The sequence below is a fragment of the Kogia breviceps genome, chromosome X (assembly GCF_026419965.1).
Source record: "Kogia breviceps isolate mKogBre1 chromosome X, mKogBre1 haplotype 1, whole genome shotgun sequence".
Taxonomy (NCBI): Eukaryota; Metazoa; Chordata; class Mammalia; order Artiodactyla; family Physeteridae; genus Kogia; species Kogia breviceps.
Window position 1 is genome coordinate 133,874,421 of NC_081330.1, and position 21,259 is coordinate 133,895,679.

General features: G+C 57.5%; 1 protein-coding gene and 1 long non-coding RNA gene across 11 annotated transcripts in view; one reads left to right on the forward strand and one right to left on the reverse strand.

Moving 5' to 3' along the window:
• Positions 1-15,988, forward strand: part of P2RY8 (P2Y receptor family member 8) — a 40,761-nt gene extending 24,773 nt beyond the window's left edge. The window contains exon 2 of the mRNA XM_059050688.2: positions 14,456-15,988. Coding sequence (XP_058906671.1) covers positions 14,483-15,544 — 1,062 coding nt within the window. The 5' untranslated portion in view covers positions 14,456-14,482 and the 3' untranslated portion in view covers positions 15,545-15,988. The remainder of the gene's footprint in view (positions 1-14,455) is intronic.
• The window catches only part of LOC136793403 (uncharacterized), a 341,429-nt gene extending 320,214 nt beyond the window's left edge, over positions 1-21,215 (reverse strand). For 3 of the 10 annotated variants that reach the window (XR_010838608.1, XR_010838610.1, XR_010838609.1), the window contains exons 1-5: positions 20,989-21,215; positions 18,722-19,524; positions 17,161-17,222; positions 13,028-16,506; positions 7,390-7,500 (exon numbers count right to left, since the gene is read on the reverse strand). This is a non-coding gene — a long non-coding RNA (uncharacterized lncRNA). Of the gene's footprint in view, positions 1-2,019; positions 6,766-7,389; positions 7,501-9,190; positions 12,050-13,027; positions 16,507-17,160; positions 17,223-18,721; positions 19,525-20,988 lie in introns of those variants that run through there. The other 7 variants (XR_010838607.1, XR_010838611.1, XR_010838605.1 and 4 more) reach the window with 7 other exon arrangements.
• Between the last annotated feature and the right edge of the window lie 44 nt (positions 21,216-21,259).

The following is a 21,259-nucleotide window of genomic DNA, read 5'->3' on the forward strand; positions in this document are numbered from 1 at the left end:
TATAAAAATATGTAAAATCCCCTCTAGTGACCCTCTCCACCCCCCCCCACCCCCCCGCCGCCCAGAGACCCCACCGTGAAAAAGAGGAACCTTTTCCATCCACTGCGGCTCTGCCCTCGGGCTCCGAGTTTCGTAACCTTTTGCACTTAATTACATCTGCAGATGACAGGTTACCGTTAGAGGCAGGCTGCTGGGTCCCTGGAGGGTTGGGGACTGTGTCTGTTGCAGGGCTGGTGAGGGGGGACAGACAGTAGGGTCCCCAAGCGAGTGGGGAGCTGTCCTTCTACCCCTGTTCCTGTGTGGACCTTTCTCCAAAGGGGCAGCCTCCTGTGCCCCGGAGTGAGGGTCCCCAGCGCCCCGGCTCACCCAAGAAAGACTGCCGCCCTCCCAGCAGCCACCGTAAGTCACGGGACAAGGTGGGTTGGGGGGCAGGCAGGACAGGGTCCCCCAGGGACGACCCGGGAGGCAGGAGGACGCGTGTCTCCCTTTTAACGATGCCATTTTTTTTGCGGGCAAAAGGCTCACGTCACATCAGCTCACTTTAGGGCTGTGTTATTTTAACCCGGGCACCCCGAAGTCCTAAAAGTATTTGTGGGGTTTGCCGAGAGGGGACAGAGGCTGCAGAGGAGTCGTGAGACTAAGGTGGCAGTGCTGGCAATGGTTGAGACTTCCATGGAAAACCCCCGTTTTTCCACTTCCTAAGGTGCTATTCTTGTCATTTCTGTTGATATGGAAACTGAGGATCTGAGTTAAGGAACTTGCCCAAAACCCAGATCCAGAGAGCCGCAGAGGCGGGTGCCCACGCACGTGGCTACAATGGAATGGCCAAGCGTTGGCTGAGGCAGGAGGTGAGGGCTCCGTGGGCGCCCTCCTCTGGAATTCTGTCCCCTGAGTGGGGACGCGCTGCTTCCTGGTGGGTGAGTCGTTACTCTTTTGGTGACAGACAATTGAAACTTGGCTCATGCTAGCCAAGGCCAACGTGGAAATTGTCAAATTGGATAATTAGGAATGTCAGGGCAGCTTCAGGCGTGGCTGGATCCAGGGGCTCAAGTGGTTGTCCGCTCCCGTTTTCTCTCTTGTCCCAGGTTTCAGCTCCACCACCCCCCGTCTCCTTTGCAGGCTTTAGTGGCCCTGGAGGAAAGGCCAGTCGCTCCGTGGAGGGAAATAGGGTCCCGGCAGCCCCAAACCCCCATCTTTACAGAGCAGAACTCACAGGGAAAGGAGACAGCCTCTCTCTCCTGGCACCTCTAGAGGGCTCTGACTGGCCCTGCCAGGGTCAGATGACCAGCCCTGGACAGCTGTCGAAGGCCAGAGTGAGGGAGATCCGTGACGGGCCCGGCTTCGGCTACTTCTCACTCTCGTGTGATTGACGTTCCCTCAGACCAGAGGCTCTGAGTGGGACAGGTTCCAGAGGAACAAGGGATACTAGACACCAGGTCCGCTGCAGCAGGGGGACGTGAGGGGGGGTCTGGACACCAGGTTCGCTGCAGGGGGGGATGTGAGGGGGGTTCTGGACACCAGGTTCACTGCAGGGGGGACGTGGGGGGGGTTCTGGACACCAGGTTCACTGCAGGGGGGGGATGTGAGGGGGGTTCTGAACACCAGGTTCGCTGCAGGGGGGGATGTGAGGGGGGTTCTGAACACCAGGTTCACTGCAGGGGGGGGATGTGAGGGGGGTTCTGAACACCAGGTTCACTGCAGGGGGGGGATGTGAGGGGGGTTCTGAACACCAGGTTCACTGCAGGGGGGGAGTGAGGGGGGTTCTGGACACCAGGTTCACTGCAGGGGGGCAGTGAGGGGGGGTTCTGGACACCAGGTTTGCTGCAGGGGGGGATGTGAGGGGGGTTCTGGACACCAGGTTCGCTGCAGGGGGGGGATGTGAGGGGGGTTCTGAACACCAGGTTCGCTGCAGGGGGGGATGTGAGGGGGGTTCTGAACACCAGGTTCACTGCAGGGGGGGGATGTGAGGGGGGTTCTGAACACCAGGTTCACTGCAGGGGGGGGAGTGAGGGGGGTTCTGGACACCAGGTTCACTGCAGGGGGGCAGTGAGGGGGGGTTCTGGACACCAGGTTCACTGCAGGGGGGACGTGAGGGTGTTCTGGACACCAGGTCCGCTGCAGCGGGGAGACAGGAGGGGTGGCTGGTTAACTTGTCCGAAGTCACAGGCCCAGGGCTGGTCGCCTTCTACGCCGCCGCCGTCCTTCCATTTGTCCGTCACGCCTCCATCTGTCCACGCGCTCTGCGTCTACGGAGACCGTCCTCGTGTCATCCCTTCCCTCACTCTTCACTCGTCAGGAACGTCCTTGTGTCTGACTTAAGCTCAGGACGGAGCTGTCCAGGTCCCTTGCAGGGCCCTTCACCCCTCCGTGCCTCGGTTTCCCCACTTGTAAACGGAAACCAGCAGGGGCTTGTCTCCCGGGGAAGGGCCTAGGAGGACACGCTTGCACGCATGTAGGGCGACTCTTTCCAAGGAACGGGAGACGCAGCCCGAGGGCTCAGGGAACGGTGGCCCGAGCTCTCCACGCCATTCCCCGGCTGCAGGTCCAGGAAGGACGATGTCTGTGGCCTTGGTACAGAAGGCAGTGAGAGCAATGCAGCCCCCGGGAATCTCGGCCCCTCCAGGGTGGCTTCCAGGACAAAGCTCTGCACAATCAGCAAAGATACTCAGGCCGCCCCTTCCTCCGGCTCATGTCCTGGCTGGGACCTTTGCTAATTCTCAGCAAAGGGCAATGTCTTTCTTATGTTCCAGATGAAAACCAGAATTCAACTTGAAAGCCCTGGAATGTTCTTCTCAGGCCCCCATGGGTCATCTTGGACCCTCTCTGGGGGATGGGCTTCTTCCTTGGAGACCCTCACTCCAGGCCGTCTCTGATTCGCCGGGTACCCTCGTAGGTTCTGCTGTGTGGTCTGCGCAGCCCGGAAGACACCCATCTCTGGCCTTCTCCACCTGTGCCTGGGGGCTTGGGGGCAGGGAACCCAAGTGGGAGGCGTGTCTGTGAAGTTTCATGTCTGATGCACCTCACTGTCCAGTAGGGCCTATTATGGCGACTTCATTTAAAATATCCTTTTCGCAGGGGGCCACCAAGCACTTCCTGAAAAGTCGCCAAGACAGGCATCTGTGTCTGTGCTTGTCGGCATTTTAGGGGAGCTTTTCCCCTTTACCGAGAGAGGTTTCCACAGCATCTCGAGAGCAGGAAGAAGTACATGTCACACCTCGGGGTTCTGGTCACCAGGGGTCTGAATCGAGACACCAAGGATGGAGCCCCTCTTTGGGTTCAGGCAGGGGCGAGATGGCAGCGGTACCTTGGTCCCTTCTCAGAGGTTCCTTAGAGGTTTTCTCCTTGGCCCCTGGGCAGGTCACATTGATAGCAGTTGGATGAAAGGAGTCATCCTGAATACGATGAAACGGTTGTATGGCTAGTCAGTAACCTAGAGAAGGCATTTGAGTGACCATCTTTAAAGAGAGGCGAGCTATTAGTAAATCAAGGGTGTACACCTCTCTGTAGCTCCGTCTATCTCTCTGACTCTCTATCTCTACTGATCTGTTAAGCAAGTCTCTCCACGTTGTTCACACAGCTGGAGTTCTGGTTCACCCACGAACGAATCTCACAATACGTGCCACATGCAAACTCCTATTTCCCAGCAGGGCCCCAGCCAACACCCCCCAGGCCAGCTCTTTTCTCTTCTGTACAGACTGGCACTCGGCCGTTCGTTACCGCTTAATTAATGCATCCACGTCAGGTTGCTTCCTGCCTCACAGACAGAGGCTAAATGTGCAGGTGTGATTCAGCCGAGACCGCTGAGAGGTGCAGCTTGAAAATGGAAACAAAACAAACCAAAAAAACCCCATTGTCATGCAAAAGGAAAGCAGAGGCTTTTTGCTTTGGGCAGAATGTGGTCTCTGGCTACTTTGGTGTTGCCCAGAGCTCGGAGAGCAAGACACAGGAGGCCAAGAACACCCGGCTGGAACGTGCAGGAGGTGGATGAAAATCACCTGTTAGTGTAGCCGGCCAGCGGCATATATGCAAATCGCCTGTGATGGACTGCGTGCAGATTGTGTAACCAAAGGGAAAATAAACGCAGGGACTGAGATAAGAGCCCTGCTTGTGTGTTTGCGCTTGGCGGGGAGCGTCCTCGCCCTGCGGTCTGAGGGTTCTGCTGAGAGCACAGAGAGACAGATGCCCCGTCTGTCCTCTGTCGCCCACAGCTGCCCCGTCTCTGCTGCTCCGTCCTCACTTTGAAGCTGGCAGAACCTAGCGTCCCCTTAGGGGCGAAACAGAGGTAATGGGAGTCTTGGGGCTACAAGGACGGGGAACCTGGAGGGTGTGGAGGCTTGAAGGCATCAGGTCCCCCTCAAGAAAGTGCGGTTCCTGCCTCCAAGTGAGCAGAGACGGCCACAGGGGATGCAAGCACCCTCTTATAACGCCCAGCATGGAAGAGAGTTCCCATCTCAGATCCTCACTGGCGGGTGGTGGCGGTGTTTGCAGATCTTAGTCATCCTGATAGCTGCCAGGTAGTATCTCGTTCTCGTGGTGTTAATTTACAATTCCCTGACAGGCGTCCGACAGGGAGCATCCTTTCCTGGGCCTCGTTGCCATCTGTACATAGTCTCTGATGAAGTGGAGTCTTTGGCCCATTTTTACATTGGGTTGTTTCTTTTTCCTGTTGTTGATTTTTAAGAGCTCTTTGTATATTGTGGATTCTGGTCTTTTTTTTTTTTTTCAGATATGTCTTTTGCAAATATGTTCTCCCTGTCTATGGCTTGTCTTCTTATTCTCTTGACAAGGTCATTTGCAGAGCAGACGTTTTTAAATTTTGACAAAGTCCAGCTTATCCATGATTTCTTTCATGGATTGTGCCTTTGGTGTTGTATCTAAAAATATCTGACTGAAATATGCAATCAGATATTCAGATTGCCATGCCCAAGGTCATGTAGGTTTCCTCCTGCATTACGCTGTAGAAGTGTTATAGTTTTGTGTTCTACATGTAGGTCTGCGGTGGTCCATTTCGATTTAATTACTGTGAAGGGAGCAAGGTCTGTGTCTAGATTCCTTTTTTTTTTTTTTTTTTTTTGCATGTGGATGGTGGGTCAGTCTTGGTTTCCGAAAAGGAAACCACGGGATCATGTCTAAAATTCCGGCCATGCCAGTAAGTTGGCCCAAAGCTGAATTCTCCTTGGAGCCAGTGTGGCTCTGCCTACAAACATATACCTGTCCCCCTGTCCCCACCAGGGCTGGATGGGATGCTGTGTCTGGGTCCTGGGGGGTGTCCCCCAGCACTGTGGGTCTCTGGAATAAGGGGTGCTGGGGGAAGACCTCACCCACTGTGGCAGGAGACCTGAGGAAGAGAGTCTGAAGTATTTCTTTAGTCCTTGGGTGCGGCTCCAAGTTGGCTGGAGCTTCCATTCATCCTGGGCTTCGGCAAAGCTCATTTACATGCCCGCCCCCTGAGAGTGTTGGCCAAAAAAGGGGGGGAGGTCACATCAATATATGTTGATGTTGCTTGCCATGCAGTTTTTACATCTTTCACTATTTCTATGCCTCCTTCCCGCTACCGACGTCACCCGAGGCTGTCGGCTGTGTCTTCATGTCTTTCTGTTTCCTATGTTCTCATCCTTTCAGGCTCCATCTTTTCTTTGAGATCCCTCCCTCTCTTTTATTTTGCAGCATCATTGCTTTGGCTTTCTGGAGTCTGTCGGCTCAATCCTTTCTCTTTTCCCTTGTGCATTTTTCTCCTGGGGCTGCTGGAAAAATTCACCTCCAACTGGGGGGCTTCAACAACACAGATTCAGCGTCTCTCCTTTCTGGAGACCTGGAGTCTGAAGTCAAGGCATCTGCAGGGTTGATTCCTTCTGGAAGCTGTTGGGGAGACTCTATTCCACGACTCTCTCCCAACTTCTGGTGTTTTTCCTGGCCACCCTTGGCATTTCTTGGATTACAGAAGCATCACCTCCGTCTCTGCATCCATTCCCACCTGGCTGTCTCCCTCCTTCTGTGTGTTTGTGTCCAAATGTCCCCTTTTTATAAGGACCCCGGTCATAGTGGACTCAGGTCCCACCCTGCTCCAGTGGGACCTCATCTAAATCTAACTAATTACATCTGCAAAGACTCTCCTTGGAACTAAAGTCACACGCTGACCTATGGGGAGTTAGGACTTCAACCTATGAACTTGGGGGGAGACGGAGTTCACCCACGACAACCACAGAGTTTCCTATGTCTTCTGTGAGTTTCCCGTGGTCGACCAGAAAACCCAATGCAGCTTCCTCTGCCAGGCAGCTTCAGAACATCAGCCAGGTCCTGGGGTCGCGGGCAAGAAGGGGGTCTTCCACACAAGGCTGGTGGTGAGGGCGCACAGCCTTCCTGGCGTTCCGACCCTTGAGGGAATGGCCAGAATTTCTGGGCGTGATGGTTAGATTCCAGACCAACCTTGTGTTTCCTCCACCTCTGCAGCATGGGTGCCCCAGGTGGGCGGAGGGTGTCTTCTCTCCAAAAACATGCCTCAGCCTTGGTGCTGGAGCGGATGTGGCTAAAAGTGGAACCCTCACCCCGGGATGCACTGAGATCAAAGAGCTCCTAGAAATAATCTCCTTGATGTCTGAAGTTGGCTGAGTGGGGATCTGCAAAAAACATATCCACGTCCTGGCCTCCAGAGCCTATGAATGCGATTTGTTTGGAAACAGGGTCTTTGCAGATGTGATGAAATGAAGGGTCTGAGATGAGGTCCTCCTGGAGGAGGGTGGCCCTACATCCAGTGACAGGGTCCTTCTAGGAGACAGAAGAGCAGAGACACAGACACAGGGGAGAAGCCCCGGGAAGACAGAGGCAGAGATGGGAGGGAGGCGGCCCCGAGCCCAGGGACACCTGGAGCCCCCAGAAGCTGGAAGGGGCAGGAAGGACCCTCCCCTGGAGCCTCCGGAGGGAGCGCGGCCCTGGGACACCCTGACCTCAGACGTCTGGTCCCCAGGACGGGGGAGGATGAATTCCTGTTTTAAGCCCCCCAGCTTGTGGTCCTTTGTTAGGACAACCCAGGACACCCTCCAGTTACTGACCCAGTTACTATTTATGGACACACCCCAGTTTACGACATGCTTGACCACCACTGGGGCACTTGGTACCACGGCAACCCTCAGAGGATGAGTCTATATCCCCGAGGTGACACGTGAGGACACTTGAGTGTTTGGGTGGGGAGACCCCATGCCATTCGTTTCCCCAGCGCCTCCCCTGTCAGTCAGCTGTTAGGGCAGCGTGGCTCCGTCATCCTGAGTCTGTTGAACAAAAGCTGTGGGGTGGGAGCTGTCCCGGGTACGAGAGGCACCCCGACCCCTGCAGTGGTCAGCCGGGCAGGGCTGCTCAGCCCATGTGTATCTCAGGAGCGCATATTCTACATACCCCAAGGCACCATCCATTTGGAGGCTCCGACATCACCAGCTCTCTGAAGCAGTGGCCCTTGAACGCTTCGGGGCTGAGGCTCCCAGGGCTGCCGTAGCAAAGCACCACAACCTGGGTTGCACAGAAACCCAAGAGACCCAGATGGAAGGCCAGTCCACACTGCACAGGGGTCAGGTCGCCCTGGCTTCCCAGGGTCCAGGCCCTCCAGTCCCCGCCGCTGTGAGTTTAGCCCCAGCGCTCGGGAAACACCGGCTGTGACGGTTGAAAGGATATCGGGCGGGGGGCGGTCCCCAAACAGCACTCATCCCTTTGACTCAAGGGTGCTTTTCTCCTCCCCACCTGAGTTAAGACCCACCTCAACAGAGACGGAAGGACAAGCGTACTCACGTCTCCAAACATCACGTCGGGGGGGGGTCCCAGGCTGGGGGTGAGTGATAAGCAGCTTGGCTCACAACAAACAAAAAGTGGAAACCCAAGTGTCCATGGATGGATGGACGGACGGGTGGATGGATGGAGACACAGCGTGGGGGCCACGCACACAGTGAATATGACTCCGCCATGGAAAGAGTGAGGCTCTGACGCAGGCGACCGCGTGGACGGACCTCGAACACAGGATGCGCAGTGAGGGAAGCCTGACACAGAAGGACACACAGTGTGCGATTCCATTGATAGGAAACGTCCGGAACAGGCAAACCCACAGACACAGAAGGCGGATTAAGGGCTGGGGGAGGGAGATAGGGCGTGACTCTGAATGGGGACGGCCGGGGTCTCCTTTGGAGATAATGAACACTTTCTAGAAACAGGTAGAGGCGAGGGTCCCAAAACCTCGTGCACGTGCTCCGTGACGCCGAATGGTCCGCTTTAAACATGGCCGCGCGTACGACCCGTGAATTCGAACTTAATTTGTTAAGCTGTATCCGTGTGCGCTGGGGTGACGGCCGCGGTGAGCGAGGTGTGTTTTCGAGACGATGGAAATGTCCTGGGATCACGTGACGGGGGTGGGTGCACGCCTGCAAATGTATGAAAAACTGCTGCAGTGTGCATTTTAAAAAATTTGTTTAATTAGTTGTGGCTGCGTTGGGTCTCCGTTGCCGTGCGCGGGCTTTCTCTAGTTGGGGCGAGCGGGAGGTCCTCTTCCTTGCGGTGCGCGGGCTTCTCATTGTGGTGGCTTGTCTTGTTGTGGAGCACGGGCTCTAGGCGCGCGGGCTTCAGTAGTTGTGGCTCGCGGGCTCAGTAGTTGTGGCTCGCGGGCTCTAGAGCGCAGGCTCAGTAGCTGTGGCGCACGGGCTTAGTTGCTCCGCGGCACGTGGGATCTTCCCGGACCAGGGCTCGAACCCGTGTCCCCTGCGTTGGCAGGCGGATCCTTCACCACTGCGCCACCAGGGAAGCCCTGAAGTGTCCATTATAAATGGGGGAACTTGATGATATGTAACTTACAGCTCAATAAGACTATTAAGAAAAAAGAGACCAAGACAGGGGATGGGGGCCTGGAGGGGGGGGGGATGCACGGGAGCCCTGGACACCTGAGACGCAGCTGAGTGTGTGTCTCAGAACTGCCTGCGGTTTCCTGCAGAGAACAGGCCAGAACTTCCCGCCCGCCGCCTCCAAGCCGCCTGCTTCGGGCAGCCCCGTGCCCGGTGCCTTTTGCAAGAGCCACCTCTGCTCGCCCAGCGCCCGGGGAGCATCTGGCGGCCACCAGCGGCTGTTTGTTGCTCGTGTCACAAAATTTCCATCCCGCCACCGCCCAAACCTCCTCCAGGTCCAAACCACAAACGCCATGGGTTTCAGAGAAGCCGGCATCTGTTAGAGGTGATTTCTTTATTAATCAGCCGTGATCTATGCAGCCCGCGGCAGGCTGGGGCTCCGGAGCCCCAGGGGGGCTGCCTGCCCTCCCCTGAGACGGTACAGGTGAAAGCACGGAGGGGGGGGCCCACGGCGGGGCTGGGAGGCAGCAGCTCCAGGGCTGCAGATGGTGGCCGGAGCCTCCTGACACCCACATGGGTTTTCTGCAACCCATGCAGGGCAGCCGCGTGTTATGCAAATTCACACTCTTTTGAAGCTCCCACCTGGAGGTTAGGACAGATCAGATCCCGGTGTGTGTGTGTGGGGGTGGCATTCATAACTGTTTCAGCAGAAGTGGGAAAAGGCCCCCCAAATGCCGCCCCGCCCTCGGAATGCCACTCGAGGGGGAGGGGTTCTGTGTCTGAAGCTCTGTCCATGGTCCATCTTCTCAGACCACCCCCCCACCCCCCCGGGGACACACAGCAGCCTCCCCGGTCACCCCCGGACCTCTGTAAATGATCGGCATCTCTCCCTTCCGTGGGTCCCGCTGCAGCGTCCGCGGGGACCCCGAGAAGTACGGCTCCCTTTTCCTCCTGAAGCAGAGGATGAAGTGGAGGTGGGTGGCTGTGAGCAGGGCACAGCACCCCTCCCCATGACCGTAGGACGTCACCTGGCCGTAAACCAGCGGAGCAGGAAGCCTTCCACTCAAAGAGAAACTCGGGCCATTTTTAAGTGGGTTTGCGGAAGTTCGCCGCGCACACATTCACCGCAGGTGGCACGTCTCCTGCAGAGGAGGAGAGACCGGGGCAGGAGGGCTCGAAAGGGGAGCTGCAATCAGGTCAGAGTCGAAGGCTGGGTCCTGGCCTCGCCGGTGGCTCCAGGACCACGTTTCCTGCTAACAGACATCCGGGGATGGACGCCCCTGTGACCACGTCAGGACAAGTCAAACCGCAGTGGGGATGGGAGCCGTGGGTGTCCTTGGGTCCTGATGCCCGGCTGAGCCCCACGCCCTGATTTCAGGAGCCCCGGCATCGTACACGCTCACGGTCAAATGCAGAAGGGACAGCCTCGGCCAGCGGCAAAATAGCAACGCGGTCATCCTCGGCGGGATCTCGAGAAGAGAAGTAAGAGGTACGGTGAGAAACCCAGACCCCGAAACCCGAAGCCGGTGGCAGAGTTTCCTCTCGTGGGGTGTACGCTGGGCTCCAGGGAAAGACCCCCAGGCTGGCTAAGACTCAGCCAGCTTTTACGTGACGTGCCGTTTGCACAAGCTTGCAGCTCTGGTTTCCGAGTCCCAAACCCTCAGAGGCGAAGGGCTTCTCCAGGTGAACTGAGCCAGAAGGAAACTCTGGATTCAAGAGGAGTCAGTCGAAAACCGGGTGAATCCATCAGTGAGACCTAAGAGCCAGATGCAGGGTCCTGTGAGGCGCGGTGCAGGGAATACACACCTGTGACCACTGCTGTATCACCACAACAGCTCACGTGGTGCTGAGGTGTCTGCAGCCATGGGCTGAGGCCATCAGGATAATGTCTGTCTGGGTCAGGTCAGGCAGCCATCACAGAATATCCCAGGCGGGGCGGCTTAAACAACAGGCATTTGTTTCTCCCAGTCCTGGAGGCTGCATGTCTGGGATCAAGGTGCCAACAGGGTCACAGTCTGGTGAGGACCCTCTTGCTGGCTTGCAGACGGCCCCGTACAAGAACGCGGCATCCTGGGCAGATCCTCAGCTCAACAGCACACCTAAGGGTCCCTTACAGCACCCTTAAGCCTTGTCCTTGACCCCCACCGGCTGTCGCCACCACGTGGACTCCAGGTCAGGTGGCCCAACTTGGGTGCTATTTTTGAAAGTGAGAAAAGACACACGCCGTGCTTCTCTTTCTTTCTTTTGTGTTTGTTTGTTCGTTATGTTGAGGTATTTCTGTTGTTGTTTTTCCTACTTTAAGCGTTAAAGCTCTTTTGTCCAGCATTCAAAGAAAGAGAAATCCGGTATCATCCAGGCCAATACGGCAGCAAAGCCGTCACCCAGACTTTGAAAACCGACAGAACTGAACTCTGAGCTGCCTTTGGTTTGCATTTGCATAAGAAATTAGAAAGAAAGTGAGACGGGGACCCACTGTGCCACAAGGCGGGCTGTAGGCAACCCCAGGGATCCTTTGTCCCCGCCGGGGGCCCGGGCCCTCCCTCTCTGCGGGTCTCGGGGGCTGGCAGTCAGGAGTGGGGTGTGTGCACAGCTGGGCAGACTTCTCTGTCACGGGGGCGGGGGGCGGGGAGAAGATCAGCGGGAAAAACAGAAGTTCAGCAGTGCAAGGTCCAAGTGCCAGCGGTTCAAGTTCCAGCAGCTCAGAGCCCACTGGCTCCAGACGGTTTACATTTCCAGACCAGGTCCAGGGCATCTGCCCACACCTCAGTCATGTCCATATCTGCAGGAGCAACCCGGCATGTTGGGGCCTGGCGTCGGCACGGGTGGCCAGCCCAGGGCTCTGGGGCTCTGGCTCCAGACTCTGTTCCGTGAGCTCTGAAGGGCAGGCTTGGGGCTCCCCAGCGGCTCCAGGCCAAGAGCAGGAGCTTTCACGCCATGAACGTGGGCAGGAGACGCAGCCACTGGTTCCCAACTGGTTTTGGTTTTAACGTTCCTGATAAAGCACGGCGTGAGGACCCGGTGGGAGGTGTCGCCGTGGGCAGGGACCTCCCACCTCTGTTATCCCGAGCGCTCTATGGAAGGGTCTGGAAATGCAAACCCACTATCTCTTAACACGAGGGCCAGCAAAAAGGTAACGAGCATCGAGTCATGGTCCCCCAGCCCCAGGGGGGCCCTCAGGACCATCGGCCCTGTATCATCAGGCTTCTCCGGAGGAATAGATACCAAAAGATGGAGAGCTAGAAGTATGTATATATACACACGTATCTTCAATTGCACGCACATATATGTGTACACATGTACTACTGCATAGAAGTGTGCGTATATCTATACATAGACATCCTAGGACATGCATATATATATATATATATATATACACGTGCGTACACACACACACATATATAACCTATGGCATATATATACCCTATTGCATTTACATACATGTTTATGTTTACATATATACACATAAATTGTATACACATACTTGTGCAATTGAATATACGTGTATATATATACATACACATGCATGGATATGCCATAGGATATATATCTGTGTGTGTATACACACACACACACACACATATATTGGATTGGCCAAAAAGTTTCTTTCGGTTTTTCCATAAGACCTTATGGAGAAGCCCGTACAAACTTTTTGGCCAACCCACTGTATACAGGTAATAGGGTGTGTACGTGTATATACACGTATGTATACATGCAATATGATATATATACGACCGGATACGTGTGTACATACACAGACACACGTATATACACACCCATACATACAACTGTATGCAAGAGGATATATATATATATACATAAGTGTACACGTGTATACACACACACGCGCCTATATCTGCACATATACGTACCTACAAATGTAAAATACAACATATACATAAAGACATTTATCTCGAGGGATTGGCTCTCACTGGTTGTGGGGCTGGTGAGTCTGAGATCCGCAGGGCAGGGGGCGGGGCTAGAGACCCAGGCAGCAGCTGACTCTGCTGTCTGGACTCAGAATTCCTTCTGCTCCGGGAAACCTCAGCATCTGCTCTTAAGACCGTGACCTGCTGGGCAGCTTCCCCCACTCCCGTAATACATATCCCAGTTGCATCCTCCTTTGCCCACAAAGAGCCCGTCCTATGCTTGGGAAAAGCGCTGGGAGCTCACTGGGGTGTGGGGGGCGTCGAGACAAGAACAAAGATGTCACACACCTGCCCATCAGCCGTTCCATCTTCCCCATGGTTCGCAGCAGGATGGACTGGCGGTCCCACGAGGTACCTGGGCCTCTCCGAGGGCTCCTGTATTGCTGTGCGCTTCCCAGCAGGCAAGGAGGCCGCCGGGGTTCCAAAGCCACGTCCGGCGGGGATGGCGGGGACGTGGTATCTGGAAGCAGGTGCTTTCAGGACAAACACCGCTTCCTCCAACCGTGGTCCCCGGGTCCCTCGGCTGGGACCAGCCCGGGGGAGGCTCCTCTGTGGGGCCACTGGGGGACGAGCAGAGGATGCTCTGTGTGGTCTGAAGGGGACCCCCAGGAGCCCCCATCGGGGCCGGAGCCGGGGATCCACTCCCCTTTGCAATTTGGGAACGTGTCACCAGCACATCTCCAAGCCCCTTTTCTATCTTCATGTCCTGATGGTGCTACTGGTGATGTCACAATAAGAGCATTATTGTGACATCACCGGGGAGGGAGGGAGGGAGGACATGGGAATGATGGATGTCTCAGGGGCCCCGACATCACCCCCCCGGCCCCAAAGGAGCAGCCACAATGGGTGCTCTGGGATCGGGGTCCCGAATGTGGAAGGGAGTGGAGCTGCGGTGTTGCGGTGATGAGCTGTTATGGGCCAAAGGCAGGAGGCCAGGCACAGGGTGACAGTTACTATCCTGGTGGGACCACGACGCCAGCAGCACAGCCCACCCGTGTGGTCCGGGAGGGCAGCCTGCGATACCCAGCACAGCCCCGGGGCGGGGGGACCCTGGCTTCACTGTGTGCCAGTGAAGAAATCGGGGCTCAGAGCATCCGAGGGAAGCTGCTTTGCAGGTTGGAAATAGAGTCATTCCCTTGGTAACTTTGTAACCTTGTACCTCGGCCTCACTGCCCAGCAGCCTACCGGCCCCAGCATTGCAGCCTCCGCACCGTGCCTCACAGCAACGTCCCCCATGCTTCCAAGCCGCAGGAAGGAAGGGACTTGCCAGGGGAGGGGCAGGAGTGCAGTCACCCAGGTGCAGCCGGGCTGTGGGCAGTTACAGGAAGTCCTGCGCCCTCTGGCCCCAGCAGACTTGCCACCTGCTGCCTGCAGGGACAAGACACGGATCTCCACGTCCCGGGGCGGGGCCTTTCCCCCCACCCCCCCACCCAGTGCAGGACGGAGGGGCAGGTCTGTGACCCCCATGCTGGGTCAGGAGCCGGGCAGCCGGCGGTGGGTGTTTTCAAATGGCTCCCTGGAGCTTTTGCGGGTGACGCAGCCCTCGAGGACTTAGCATCTCTCGGGTCTGGGATACAGCTGGAGGGAGGGTCAGCAGAGGAGGAAACGGGAAGTGCCCGCCCCGGGGGCGCCGGGGACCCTCCCGTCTCTCCGCCCCTGTGCGAGCAGACCCCGTCGTCCGCCCCCCTCACCCCCGGCGCCCCTTTTCCCTTGCAGGTCGGCCCCCAAGCGCCCGGCTCCAGGATGGACATGAACCTGACGCGGCCGGACAACGCCACGCTCCTGATGCTGCGGGACCCGGCCATCGCCGTGGCCCTGCCGGTGGTGTACTCGCTGGTGGCGCTGGTCAGCATCCCCGGCAACCTGTTCTCCCTGTGGGTGCTGTGCCGGCACATCGGGCCCAAGACGCCCTCGGTCATCTTCATGATTAACCTGAGTGTCACGGACCTCATGCTGGCCTGCGTGCTGCCCTTCCAGATCTACTACCACTGCAACGGCAACCACTGGGTGTTCGGCGAGCGGCTCTGCAACGTGGTGACCGTGGCCTTCTACGCGAACATGTACTCCTCCATCCTCACCATGACGTGCATCAGCGTGGACCGCTTCCTGGGCGTCGTGTACCCGCTGGCGGCCGCCCGCTGGCGCTGCCGCCGCTACGCCGTGGCCGCGTGCGCGGGCGCCTGGCTCCTGCTGCTGGCCGCCCTGTCGCCGCTGGCCCGCACGGACCTCACCTACGCCGTGGAGGTGCTGGGCATCGTCACGTGCTTCGACGTCCTCAAGTCCACCATGCTCCCCAGCGTGGCCATGTGGGCCGCCTTCCTCTTCACGCTCTTCCTCGTGCTCTTCCTCGTGCCCTTCGTGGTCACCGTGGCCTGCTACACGGCCACCATCCTCACGCTGCTGCGCTCGGCCGACCGCCGCGGCGAGGCCCGCAGGCGGCGCGCCGTGTGCCTCGCGGCCGTGGTGCTCCTGGCCTTCGTCACGTGCTTCGCGCCCAACAACTTCGCGCTGCTGGTGCACGTGGTCAGCCGGCTCTTCTTCGGCCGCAGCTACTACCACGTGTACAAGCTCACGCTCTGCCTCAGCTGCCTCAACAACTGCCTGGACCCCTTCGTCTACTACTTCGCCTCGGGCGAGTTCCAGCTGCACATGCGGCACTACCTGGGCTACAGGCCCCTGAGCCCCGGCGGCCCCGCGGGGCAGCTCGAGAGCCTCGGCTCCGGACGCACGCTGTCCGCGCGCTCCGTGGAGGGGCTGGACGCGGCCGGCCGGCCCGGCCTCCGGCGGCAGGAGAGCGTGTTCTGAGCCGGGCGCCCCTCGGGGCCGGCGGAGGGGCAGCCGGGAGAGCGCGGCGGGGTCCTTCCCCCGCCCCGCGGGCAATCGCCCCGTGGTCCCTGCGGGCACTGCGGTTTGGCCCCGTGGGGCACGTGCTCTGGGGGCCCATGGGTCCCCGCGACATCACCTGCTCCCCCCGCCCCCCGGAGCCAAGCAAACACGGGGGCTGCCCGTCGGGGATCAGGGTCCCCTGAAATATCCCCGAGCCACAGCCCCCAGACCGGAAGGCCGTCCGTCCCGGAGGTGTGGACCGGGGGCCTCTGGGCGGATGACAAGATTCCGAGTGTTCGCAGCTACGACGGCATCTCCCTGACCCGCCTCGGGGTGCAGCTTACCTCGCGGGGCCCCCTCAGGCCCGTTCTCTGGCTCCGCCTCCCGGCTGAGGACCCCGGGCCACGGCAAGTCGTCCTGGGGGTCTGGAGAGGCTCCTGGCCTGACCCGTGGGATCCTTCGAGGACCGGGGGAGAGCCCCGACCGCGCGAGCCCGTAGCAGGTCTTCTCAGCACCTGGGACACACCTGTGCCAGCCCCAGTACCCGGGCCGCTTTGGGAAGGGAAGGGGCCCAGCCCCCGGGGTGCCCAGGATGCTACACCAGCAGGTTCCCGGGAGGCCGGGATTCGCCCGAGAGAACAAACTTGTGGGTGCTTGGCACATCACAAGGAGATGCACAGAACTGAGTTCAGGGCTCCCTTGGGAAAGGAAAACAGCCCTGCAGCCTGTAAGGTGAGACCTCGGAGGGGCTGGCAGGTGGGGGCTCAGGGGCCTCGGGGGGGGCTTGGCTGTGAGGCAGATGACGTCAGAGACGCGGGTGGCGGTTGTGAGCTGATGTTCTGGAAGCACCCGGTCACATTGGAAGAGAAGCAGACTTACGTCTACGGGGGCGAACGGCGTCTTCTCAAAGTCCGTGTCCGCTAGGAACCGCAAAGCGTGACCTACGGGAGGAGGGCGGTCCTACATCCAACGACAGCGTCCTTCTAAGGGGCAGAAGAGGAGAGACCCAGACACGGAGGAGAAGCCCCGGGAAGACAGAGGCAGAGACGGGAGGGAGGCGGCCACGCGCCCAGGGACGTCTGGAGCCCCCAGAAGCTGGAAGGGGCGGGAAGGAGCCTCCCCTGGAGCCTCCGGGGGGACCGCGGCCCTGGGTCACCTTGACCTCAGACGTCTGGTCTCCAGGATGGGGGAGGATGCAGGTCTGTCTGGGGTTTTACCCTCCACTTTATGGGAATTTGTGATGGCTGCCCCAGGAGACACACACACACTCTGAAATTCTGAGACTGAGCCTCTGGCACCTGCTTGGGTGACTGCAGGAGGGCCCGGTGCCTGGCGCTGGCTCCCAGGGTGGGACCTGCTTTGTGGGATCCAATCTCTCGGCTTGGAGGAGCAGCCTGGAGGGCCCCTTCACCCTCCCCCACCCCAGGCCACGCAGCTGGGACATCTCCACAGAGGACAGTGTCCGAGCCAGTTCCTGTGTGTACAGGGAGCCGAGAGCCACCCTCGGGGGCCTCAGAGGGACAGCCGGACATGCCCCTGAGGAAGGACTTGAGCCCATGGGCGGAAGGGACGAGAAAAGGGCAAGCGTCAGGTACCTGGATGGTCCATGGATGGCGTGCCGTCCCTCCACTCTTCCCGACTGTCCCAAAGCCGAACCCTAGAAAGCCAGGTCGAGTGAGCAACAAGTCCGGGGGCGGAAACCCTGAGCTGGAGAGACAGTGGCACCCACGTCTGGGCGTGGGCCTCCAGTGCCTGATGCTCCAGAGCTGTGAGAAACCTCAAACGACCCTCACAGGACGTTTTTCTGCTGCTCTGTGATTAAGCATCACAGCTCGAATTCAGAGGAAGCCAGGGTAGGTAGTAATACCCTCCGCCGGTGGATGCCATGCCCCTCCAGCCTGTGGGGCACAGAGGGCTCTGCCAGCCCTTGGTTGGCGGCCACTCAGCCATCCAGGGCTGTCGACGCCCCCATGACTTCTGCATTCTAGGGGCCCCCAATTCCACCGAAGATCAGGAAGTCCGACAGGGTCTTTCGAATTGCTGGGAATTGCCATCCAGAACTTCAGGTGACCGTCAGCCTGTCCGAGAGGTCCGTCAGATCACCTGAAATCCCAGGGTGGGATTTGCCCCTCTTTTGGCCTTTTAATAATGGTGTGTGTGTGTGTGTGTGTGTGTGTGTGTGTGTGTGTACGTGTGTGTTCTCCCCACACGCTCGTTCAATCTGTTCCCCTCTTAAGCCCCCCCTACAAGGATAACACATTTGCATGTACATAGACATGAGAAAAAAACAAGATGTGATTCTGTGATTCAGCTCTTGGGAGGGTGTGGGAGACGGAGGAACGCAGAGACCCACATCCCTGACTTCTCCCCATGTGCTGGGCAGACAGGTTTCTCCCTCCGACTCCTGAGACCCCTGCCTGACCGAGACCCTCCCGTCTCACGGCCCAGCCGTCCCATTACCCTCCCACCAGGCTCCCTGGAATTCCAAGGACGGCAGAATCATGCATGCTGTTCTGGGCTCCTGGCATGATCCGGGCCAGCAGAGCACGAACGGGGCGCGGGGCGGAATCCAGGATTGGCTGGGTGGGATGATGGGGCTTTGGCTTTGTTACGAGAGATCCTAAAGTGCTGAAGATGTAAAGGAAAATAGTCCTGGGCGGAGTGCTACGGTGGTTGATGCTTGCTTTAAAATACGAGAGCAAATACCAGCATGCACACACATACGTGCGTGCATACCCACATAGGCACACTCCACACACGTGTACACGTGCGGGCGCCCACGTCTTTGTGTGTGCATTTGCGCCTGCGTATTTGAGGACCGGATGAACGAAAGCTGCCAGGATGCCGATGGCTCCTAATGCTTGAGCCTGGGTGAAGGGAACACAGGGGTTCATTATGTCATTCTCTTTACTTGAGCCTGTTTTAAAATATCCATGCTAAAAACAGGTGGCTTGTTGGAAACTCTCGCACGAAGACATTGATTTATTTTTTCTTCCAGCATCTGATGTGTCTTTGGAAACCTATACGATTCTGTAATGCCAATGAGATTCCTTAGTGCAGTTAAAATACCGCTAGGGTAGGAATGGATGTAAATAAACGTGCAGGGCGGGTTCCGAAGGGGGACGAGGTGTGTAGGATTACTGCTGTGGGACTCACCGATGAAGGCCACAACGGTGCTCCGGAGCTGGTTTACAGCGAGTCCCGTGCCAGCCACCGTTCCTTTCTTGCCCTCCTCGTCACCTCGTGGAGTCTGTCTGCCACCAGGACCTTCCTACAGCCAAGGCGAAAACCATCGAGACATCCGTCAGCCTGCTCCCCTCCTTGTCAACAATCCTGAGAAAGATGGAAGCTGGAGCATCTAAGGAGAATGAGAGGATCGCAGACAGGATCCCAGAAGAGCACTGGGAAAACAGGAGAGATTCCAACACCAGTCCCTCCTCCGAAACGGACCGATGTCGATTCTTCGTGACGGCCGGATGTCGGGTGTTAACGCGACGGGGAAGGACGGAGACGGTGGTCGAGGAGCCTCAGGGCCACGCTGACAACTGCCCTCGAACTTGCCCAGGATCAACCGTCTATTTTTGTAAGCAAGACGCTTGGCTTGTGCATTGAACTGAACAGGAGTCCGCGGGGCTGGCTCTGGAGATTCGGGGGGGATTGACCCCAGCGGATCCTTCATTAAATGGTTTTCGAGTTTGCCTTTGCGATACCTTCTCTGATGTCTTCATCCAGATAAAACTCTGTGTCACCAGCATCGACAGAGGAGAACCAGTAAAGGGGGCCTCAAGCTCGGCTGGAGGGAGGGCAGTTGGACACCTTTTCTGCTGTGCAATTTGAAAACAGGTATTTACGCCTCTATCCTGACCTTTCCGGCTAAATATTGTCACTGTCCGGGGGAAGGTGATTCAGTGATAAAGATGTTTCCCGACTGGTTGAACTTATACATTTCCTTGAAATGCCTACAATTAGACAGAAGAAGAAGAATATGAAGAGTTATCTCTAACTCTAGACATTTGAGGGAAACGTAAAGTTCAACCAATCAGGAAATGACCCCCCCCCCCAAAACGGGTAAAGTTTGGGGCAGAATCAGAACTCACTGTGGAGGGGCTTGCTGGTGGGTGGTCAGCCCTCTGACGGGTTAACCAAGAGGGGGTTAGGGTGGGGACCTGGGGGGCTTGGTGCACAGGGACCTGGTTTGCACGACCATCCGATGCCTTGTGCGGGATCACCCAGCACAGAAGGTTAAGGGGAAAAAAATAGTAAATTACGATGCCATCAAAACATACATTAGGGGGCTTCCCTGGTGGCGCTGTGGTTGAGAGTCCGCCTGCCGATGCGGGGGACGCGGGTTCGCGCCCCGGTCCGGGAGGATCCCACGTGCCGCGGAGCGGCTGGGCCCGTGAGCCGTGGCCTCTGAGCCTGCGCGTCCGGAGCCTGTGCTCCGCAACGGGAGGGGCCGCGACGGTGAGAGGCCCGCGCACCGCGATGAAGAGGGGCCCCCGCTCGCCGCAACTAGAGAAAGCCCTCGCGCAGAAACGAAGGCCCAACACAGCCAAATAAATAAATAAATAATTAAAAAACCCCCCATATATATATATATATATATATATATATATATACACACACAGACACATGTACATCTACATACACCTAGGTATGTATTAGTTTATATATATGTGCTATGTATTAGTCAGGGATCATTTTGCTTGTCCCCATGGTGGCGAGGGGAGCTCCTGGCACGTGGTGGGTGGAGACCAGGAATGCCGCTCCGCACGCCACAGAGTACAGGACGCCCCGTATCAGAGAGTCACCCAGCCCCAGATGTCAGCAGTGCTGAGGCTGAGAAACCCTGACCGAGCATTAGAGACTTTATCTATCACCTATCATCTCTCTATCTATCTATCCATCTATATCCTCTATCATCTATCTACCTATCTACCTACCTATCTATGTATCTGTCTCTTGTCAATCTCTCTGTGTATCTATCTATCATCTGTCTCTGTGTATCTCTTAATACATACCTAACTATCCATCATCTATCCATCATTCATCTATTATGTATATCGATTATCTATCTATCTATCTATCTATCTATCTATCTATCTATCTATCTATCTATCTATCTATCTATCTATCTACCTATCATCTATCGCCCTGGCAGACAACGAGGGCGATTCGGTCCCCCAGTGGATAGGACATGCGCAGAGGTTCGGTTGTCCCCAACTTGGAGGGCAGCTACTGCCATCTAGTGGACAGAAACCAGAGATGCTGCTAAATATCCTGCAATCGCCCAGGGCAGCCCCACAAAAATGAATGACCTGCCCCCAAACAGCACCAGCGCTGAGGCTGAGAAGTGCCGCACGCCCACTGCGCCCCGTCGACCCCCATCTCCGCCCCCCACCGCGCCCCGGGGACCCCCTCACCTCCGTCCCCCACAGCACCCGCGGGGACGCCTCCACCGATACACGCGGACACTCCTTTTTTCTTCTCCATCGCCCGCTCAGTGCTCCCAAGGTGCCCGTTGGTCTCTGGGTTCTGGGGACCTAGAGACCGCCCTCTCCCCAGGTCCCCAGCCGGCGCCCAGCTCGCGTCCCCAGCTGCCGGGCGGGCGCGGGGCGAGCGCGGGTGTGCGGCTTCGTGGGTGGGGCGGGGCTTCGTTCGGGGCCGGCACGGAAGCGGTCCGGAGCCGCTTCC